Genomic DNA, 7,351 nt, shown 5'->3' with positions numbered 1-7,351 from the left:
GCTGAACTCCCTCCGGCAGCAGGCTGAGGCACGACGCGCCCAAATTGCTGGGCTGCCCGCGGCAACCAAGGCGGCGGCGGCGGCGACGAGCCCCACGCGGTCCCGGCAGTTGTCCGCGCACAGTGCGGCGCCCCCGCTCTACACCGTGACGGCAGAGGAGTACGAGGCGGTCTCCGCGGCCAAGCAGAAGGTGGAGGCGGAGCGCGACAACGTGCAGCAGCGGCTGCGTGCAACTGAGGAGGAGCTGAATTTTTTTATATGCCAACGTGGAAATGAGAGGCCCGGTGCGTCTGGAGCGTCGCCATGTTGTACGGAGAGTCGGTTTAAGTGTGGTCTGGCTTATGGTGGCCGCGGTCAATCCTCATTGGAATGTTTAAAAGGGGAGGACGGTGCTGTGCTGTGTTCAATGTGTAAGGCTGCAGGGCGTTCTCTTTTCTTGCCTTGGCTTGGTGCAAAAGATTGTTGTGTGCGTCCACAGTCTTTGAGGTGGACACGGCATGTCTATAATTTGGGTAAAGGCTGGGTACCCCTTGTGAGCCAGTACCGTCAGCTGGTTGGGGATGTCCTCTTATTAGAGGTCTCGCGTGCAACTTGTCTACCTTCCGATTGTGTTCGTCGTGTTGAGTTCGCTCCTGGGGGTTTGGTGGCTGAGTTCGAGGTTTTGAAAACGAAAGAATTTATTGACGTTGATGGATGCCTGCGGCGTCACTCGTTTGGCACGATGTCCGCTTTGATGGAACTGAGTAGGTCTGGAGTTAGGCAGATGTCTTTTGCGTCTGTGAGTGAAGTTGATGGCGTAAGTGAAGTACCGACGCATGTCTACGTGGGGGCGCAGTTACTTTCACCAAAGGCACCGATGTGGCCGGAAAGCTCCAAGGCAGGCGTCACGATGAGAGAGCTGGAACTGTTTCGCTGTCGCCGTGCCCTCGCCAGTCGAATGCGTCGGATGGAGGAGACGCTTCAGCCTTCGTCTGGTTTTTCAAGCGGCCTTGATGCAGCTGCCCCAGTAGATCCGTATGAGCTCCAACGCGAGCCTGTTTATTGTGTAACTCTTGAGGAGTACCGGGCCGTCCTGCAGCGGTGTGTGGATGCCCGCGACCAGGGCACTGACGATGAGGATGGCGATGACAGCACACGACTGTGGAATGAGCACGTGGTCGCAAGGGCTGAGGAGGAGCGGCGGTTCACTCAGCAGCTGGGTCTGTCGGGGCCCTGCTACGCGCAACTTGGTAGAGGCAGCAGTAACACCCCTCACAGGCGGGGTAATGGAACGTAATACAGGCTTGAGAAGGGTTAAAAAAAAATTGTATATATATATATACATATACGCGCATTTCTGTACCTATATAGCGATAAAAAGTGACTTGTATATCATTTTTTTTCTTCCTATTTATGTCCTTTTTTTCTCTGTGTGTGTGTGTTTCCTCCCCACTTCTCGTTCAGTTCTTGATGTCGTACTCTGCGACTGTAAATATATCTCCTTGCACAAACACGTGACTTACTAACGGGCCGTCTCCGGTGTGATATGGGGTTGAGGGGAGAGAAGGAGGGGGAGACGCTTAAGTCAAGGCAACAACAACGGCAAAGCGTCGGTCCCCACGGGGGAGATGACTTTTTAGTGTTTGTGTGTGTGTGTGTGTGTTTATTTTTATTTTTGTTGTTACTGGAGACGGCGTTGGAAGAAGAGACCGGTAGAAGGCGGGGTGCACAGAACCCCGCGGTAAAGGCTGGACGTAAGGGCTACTACTGGATTATAGTAAAACGGAGTCCGCGCCGGCAACGACGAGCTGCAAAGAGAAAGAGGGAAAGAGAAAGAAAGGAAGGTGCTGCCTCGCGTCTCTTCCTTTGCACCCTCACACGCCATGGTGTCCTTTCAGCAGTTTGCTTCTGTCCTCGCGGTCGGGTCTGCCTCGGCCTGTCACTGCTTGCGGTTTTCTCATTTTCTCTCTCCCTCTCTCTGCATTGATGCCGGTGTTGCCCCAAGATTGAGTGGTTGGCGTGTGCCTTTGAGTGGCGTGCACGCGGAGACACGTAGCCGAAGAGGGAGCCGCGAGGAGCGCGATGGCGGAGTCGGGGACGTTGCCGCGCGGACGCGGTCTCCGCTCCGTCTCGGCGGGGATGAAGCCGCGTCGCCTCATCCCCACCGCGCAGCGCCGCTCCTCCACTGCGAGCGGCGCGGAGGCAGGCGAGGCCGGGGACGCTCACGCGGAGGTGATGACGCTGCGGCTGCTGCTGCAGGAGCGCACGGAGCAGGTGGAGCGGCTCCAGGCGCTTGTGAGTGAAAAACGAGTGCTCCAGCGACACGATGAGGCCCTTGCAGAGCGTCTGCGGCAGTACGAGGAGCAGCTGGCGCAGCTGGAGGTTGCAGTGCGGGGAGGCACCCCCACGGCAAGGCAGCAGACGTTGTTGGCGAGGGGGGAGAAGGGCTCCGCGGTAGAATCAGCCGACAGGCGGCCGCCGCCCTCCATGCGTGAAATCATGGATAGCGTCTATCAGTTGCGGTACGAGAAGCATCGCCTGGAGGGGGCGCTGGCGGAGAAGGAGCGACAGCTGGGCGCTGTCCGTGCGGAACTGCAGCATGCGCAGCAGTTCGACAACGTCCAAGAACTGCTGCCGCTAACCGAAGTGGCTGGGACGAACGCCCGCTGTGCTGCCCCACCCACGCAGGCCCCGGCGGTGAAGAGGAGGAGGAGGAGGAGGCTGCGGTTTCCCTTGAGCGCCAACTGGCGGAGGTGCGGGAGAAATTTTCCCGCGCGGAGAGAAAACTTGAGGCGTACCAGAAGGAGCACGCCACGATGCGGCAGGTGCTCCGCGAGCGGGAAAAAGAGGTTTTAGAGTGGCAGCGCAAACACCGGGAGGCGGTGGACGCTGGATCAAAGCAATCACCGAAAGTGGAAGAGCTGCACCAGCCTCTTCCTGCCCAGTGGAAAAGCACGAAGAAGATGGTCTCATCGTGTCACCGCACCTTCTTTCACGGCGCGGAGTGGTTGCAGATTTTGGACGAAAAGCCCGAGTCAATGCGGAATGCCTTTTTGAAGGATGCATCGTTAGAGTTATGTGCACCGTGTGGGTTTCTTTCCGTGGTGGAGATGCAGGCGGGGCCCGGCTTTGTTGCCATTGAGGCGGAGGTGCGCCGTCCCGCCTCGCTTGGCGACGACAAGGTGGAGTTGCTTCTGCTGCACTGTCCCTTTGCGGAGATGCAGCGGCTGCTGGCGCTCCGGCACGCGCCAAAGGAGGGCTGGGACGCGGTGCAGGCGCAGCTGCGTGAGGCGCAGAGCATCATCGCGGCCAAAGAGGGGGAGGCCGCGGAGCTGCAAAGCCGGTTGCAGCGAGCGGAGCGACTACTCGTCGAGCACCGCGACGAGCGTGACGCGGATGACCGGTGGGTGCATGAGGCCCTTGACGAGACGGAGAAGACTGTGATGGTGATGTACAACGAGGTGAAGGAGCAGCGGGAGAGGGAAAAGCGGCTTGAGGCGCAGCTCCAAGCCGCCACGGAGTCGCTCGAGGCGCGTGCGACGGAAGTCGCCGAAGTTACGGCCCGACTGCAAACAGTAACCGCGGAGGCGGAGCGGCAGGAGAAGCGTGCCGCGCAGCGGCTTGACGAGGAGCGCCGCAGGGCCTCCACCGAGCTGCGTGGCGTAGAGGAGAAAATGCGCCAAGAGCTGTCCACACTGCGGCTGCAGCAGCAGCAGCAACTTCGCAAAGCCGCTGAGGCTTCACGGCTGCTCACACACACTCTTACACTCAATTGCGAGCCACACAACGAGGCGGCCGTGTCGTCGCTGGACCCCGAAGGCAGCAAGATTCTGCAGGCCCTGTTGCTCAACGAAGCCGCGATCGCCGCCAATGCCATCCCGCACAAGGTGGCTTCGCTCACGTGCAGCGGGAGCGAGTTTCGGGCGGAGGTGCAGCTGCAGATAAACGCCCTTGCCGTGGATGAGGCAAGTGTGGCGGAGAGCTTGCGACACTGCCGGACCCCCACTGCGGCGCTCTTCCTGCAACAGTGGCTCGATGCAAAGGGATCGGTGGAAGGCCGCAGCCGGGAGATTCAGCGCCTCGTGCAGGGGCTGAAGGCGATGAGTAACAAGGCGGATGAGCTTCTTGCGAGGAACGCACAACTTACGTCAGAGGCCGAGGTAAAGCTCCGCGAAGAGCGTACGCGCGTTCGTGACGCCGAGAAGCGGAGCACAGCCCTTGCGGAGGAACTCTCCTGCATTCGCGCGGCCCTTGGCACGGAGGACGCGTCGCAGCCCCTCCCAGAGCGTGTGGCACGTCTTCTGACGGCGGTGGCGGAGGCAGAGCAATCGAGGGATGAGCATGAGGAGAAGTGGTGTGCGGAGCGCGCGCGGGCGCAGTCACTCGAGCGGCAGCTGCAGGGAACGGAGAACGAAAACCATCAGCGGCAGCAGCGCTTTGCGGAGAGGCTGCTGGAGTTGAAACAGGACCTGGAGAAGGCGACAGGGGCGCTTGACTCACTGCATGGCGAGCACCAGCAACTGCGGAAGCGGCACGCCTCCATGCAGGAACTACTAGAGGAGCAAAAACAGGCCCTGGTGGAGGTGCAGGCAACACGGCGGCATAAACTTCAGCGGCGGGACGACGAAGTCCCTTCAAAGCGTCAGGTTGCGGCTGCCGAAACGGCCGTAGAAGAAGAGCATGATGCTGTTGCCGCGCTCCAGCGTGCGTATGCGGAATACGACGAACTGTACGAAACATTAGAGCGCTCCAGGCGGCAGTGGCAGAAAACGGAGGCGCTACAGCGAGAGAAGCTGCAAGGAAGTGAAGAGGAATGTAAAGAGCTCCGTGAGCAGCTTGCTGCACTGCAGCAGGAATTGCGGCGGCGACAAGAGGAAGCCACCACTGCTGCCTCCAACCACAAGCGCAGCGAAGCGGAACGCGACGAAATACTCAACCGCATTCAGAAAGAAATGCAGGCACTCTCCAAGCGGTTGGCAAAGAATGATGCCCTGCAGCGTGAAACAGAGTCGGCTAAGAAGGCGCTCGAGCTGCTGGTGGCGCAGTTGCAGCAGCAATGTGACGCGCATGCGGCTGAGCGGAAGCAGCTGCAGGAGTCATCCTCCATGCTGGAGAAGGACAGGGCCGCCCTGGAGAAAAAGTTGGGGGAGTTGGAGCGTGAGATGCAGAGCCGAAGTCTGAGAGCGGAGGAGATGATGCGGCAGTTGGTGGCTGAGGAGGATGCGCGGCGTGCCGCCGAGAAGGAAGTGGCGGCGCTGCAGCGGCCACATTCGACGACACGCAAAAGGTTAGGGAGTAGTGGAGGAAAGGAAGAAGGCACGAGGGCGGCAACTGTGCAGGAAGTAAAGCAACTACGCAATTTCTGCATACAAGCTCTCAAGCTGCCTCTGACGGAGAAGCAGCAAACAGTCAGCGACGTCATTGCCTTCCTGGAGCAGCACCGCGGGTCGGTGCTGGCGGAGCAGGAGACTTTGGCGGCCGTCCTCGCGTCCATGAGCACCGCAGCGGGGTTGCTGCGGCAGTGCGTCGCCGCCGCGGGAGGACCGAAGGAAGGACTCAGCCATAGGACTCAAGCCTCAGGGGCTCCTGGCAAGGAGTTAGCCGCTGGTAATTTGCGTGTCTTTAGCCGCTCTCTTACCTACAGCGGCGGCGGTGCGACGGCGGCGGCGGCGGCGCACTCGGCTATGCCTCCGGTGCTGGCCAGCAGGAAATCCGGCACAGCAACGCCCTTGACGCGGCTAGCGAGCGGCCATCAACACCTGCAGAAACCGTCTGTGAAGAAAAGCACGCCGTCCGCCACTTTGACTTCCACCGCGGCTGACGTGGTGCATTTTGCCCAGCTGCTCACCAGCGCCGTGGCGCACTGGCGAGACAGCGAAAAGCAAAATGTAGTGGGAAATGGCGCTGCGTCGAAGAAGTCCTCTGGCCTGTTGGAGGTGGCCGGAGGAACGCAGCATGTCATGCCCAACACGCAGCAGCAGAAAGAGCCCCAATGTCATACTGAGAGTGAAAACGAAATTGCTGTTTCAAACTCCAACGGCAACAGTGAATTCTTGCGTCGTAGCCGCGCCCAAGCGTTATGTGTCGCGCTTTCCGTGAAGGATCATTTACACGACGCGTTGGGCGCGCTGCACTCTGTGCTGCGCGCCTTCCACGAGGAAGCCTACACCGTGAGTGGCCGCTTCGCGGTAGACCCTATCCATGACCTGCGGATGTCAGAGGGGTGCGTTGTGTACGCGCTGAAGCGCATTTCGCAGTCCGCCGACGCCATTTTTTCGACGAGAGAGCGGCGCGAAATTGAGGCAAGGCGTGGCGTCGAGTACTTCAACGTTCCGGTGGTGTGGCACGACGTCGCTGCTTCAGCCGCCCGGGCCAAATCGCCGCCGTCCCACACACCCAAGGGGCAGAGGCAGCCTGGTAACGCCTTAGCGTCGCGCGATGTCAACCTCTCAGCGTCGCCATCGCGCTCCTGCGAGCGGCCGGAGCGTGATCGCGTGTACGCTGGGGGCGCGGCCACTGACTACCGGTATCGCATGAGCCCAGAGGATAACAAGCTCATTCAGTGGGCTCTGCTAGAGGCTCGTCGACGTAAACGTTGAGGCGCCTGAGGAGGAAAAGAGAAGCGCTGGCCCTTTGCGTGTGTGTGTGTGTGTGTGTGTGTGTGGTTTGAGGCACGAAGTAAAGGGTGGGGGAGGAGTGCGTGCAGGCATGCGTATGCAACAGAGAAGAACGACTCCGCGTTCAACGAAGCTAATCGGGTGCTCACTCCCCGCGCCTTTACGCGCATCCACAGCCAGGTGTTGTCTTGTACCTTTTTTTCTCTTGATTGTTATTATTACTAGAAATTCTTTTTTTTATTATTATTTTATTTTATTTTTTGGATCCTTTTTTTGTCGACACCTGCGTGTTCTCGCTTTCTCCCTTTCCATGCGTGTGTGAGTGTATTTCCGGCCATGCTTGCTTCCTGCAACTCTTGCTGCCGCCCCCATGTCAGCAGGGGACTGCCTTGCCTCTTCCCTCCTTACTCTACGGTGTTTTGTATAGCGCGTACCTACATGCATTAACTACGCGGCACATCCACGGAGGAAAGACGCGGACGGATTCAATTTGTATTGTCGCGTTGGATTCAAAAAATCTCCTTCATTTGTTTTTTTTTTGAACTTTTTTTTTTCTTGTGTGATGCCCGGCCGCCCCCCTCTTCCCACACAGAATGTTGTTGCTGCGGCTGACCAGTCATTGTGACTGTGGCTTGTCTTCCTGTGCAGATGTTTCTTCCCCTTCTCTCTCTCTCTTGCTCGCTGTATGCCGCTTCCTCGTATTGCCTGGGCACCGCAGCTCCGCCACGCATAGACGCCACGCATAGACTCCACGC

At 59.1% G+C, this 7,351-nt stretch overlaps 4 protein-coding genes across 4 annotated transcripts in view, besides 5 other annotated features; all 4 read left to right on the top strand.

The window, feature by feature from the left end:
• Tco025E_05427 (uncharacterized protein) overlaps positions 1–27 on the top strand; it is a gene marked incomplete at both ends in the record, with an annotated part of 711 nt that extends 684 nt beyond the window's left edge. Inside the window, one exon of the mRNA XM_029372326.1 lies at positions 1–27. This exon is cut by the window's left edge and continues 684 nt beyond it. Within this exon, the coding sequence (XP_029227591.1) occupies positions 1–27 (27 nt within the window).
• Positions 28–69: 42 nt separating this feature from the next.
• Positions 70–88: a microsatellite.
• A 318-nt stretch (positions 89–406) lies between these two features.
• Positions 407–1,276, top strand: Tco025E_05426 (uncharacterized protein; the record flags this gene model as incomplete). Its single annotated transcript, XM_029372325.1, has 1 exon — positions 407–1,276. One exon carries the CDS (start codon positions 407–409, stop codon positions 1,274–1,276), a length of 870 nt encoding a protein of 289 aa, XP_029227590.1.
• A 31-nt stretch (positions 1,277–1,307) lies between these two features.
• Positions 1,308–1,327: a microsatellite.
• A 291-nt stretch (positions 1,328–1,618) lies between these two features.
• Positions 1,619–1,642: a microsatellite.
• A 419-nt stretch (positions 1,643–2,061) lies between these two features.
• On the top strand, positions 2,062–2,835 carry Tco025E_05425 (uncharacterized protein; the record flags this gene model as incomplete). Its single annotated transcript, XM_029372324.1, has 1 exon — positions 2,062–2,835. One exon carries the CDS (start codon positions 2,062–2,064, stop codon positions 2,833–2,835), a length of 774 nt encoding a protein of 257 aa, XP_029227589.1.
• A 107-nt stretch (positions 2,836–2,942) lies between these two features.
• Tco025E_05424 (uncharacterized protein) lies at positions 2,943–6,578 on the top strand (the record flags this gene model as incomplete). Its single annotated transcript, XM_029372323.1, has 1 exon — positions 2,943–6,578. One exon carries the CDS (start codon positions 2,943–2,945, stop codon positions 6,576–6,578), a length of 3,636 nt encoding a protein of 1,211 aa, XP_029227588.1.
• Positions 6,579–6,616: 38 nt separating this feature from the next.
• Positions 6,617–6,643: a microsatellite.
• A 161-nt stretch (positions 6,644–6,804) lies between these two features.
• Positions 6,805–6,871: a microsatellite.
• Positions 6,872–7,351: the final 480 nt, after the last annotated feature.

This window comes from Trypanosoma conorhini, assembly GCF_003719485.1.
Source record: "Trypanosoma conorhini strain 025E chromosome Unknown Tco_14.4_contig_00316, whole genome shotgun sequence".
NCBI lineage: Eukaryota > Euglenozoa > Kinetoplastea > Trypanosomatida > Trypanosomatidae > Trypanosoma > Trypanosoma conorhini.
Note: the sequence above shows the minus strand (reverse complement) of the source record. Positions and strands in the feature narration are given on the sequence as shown.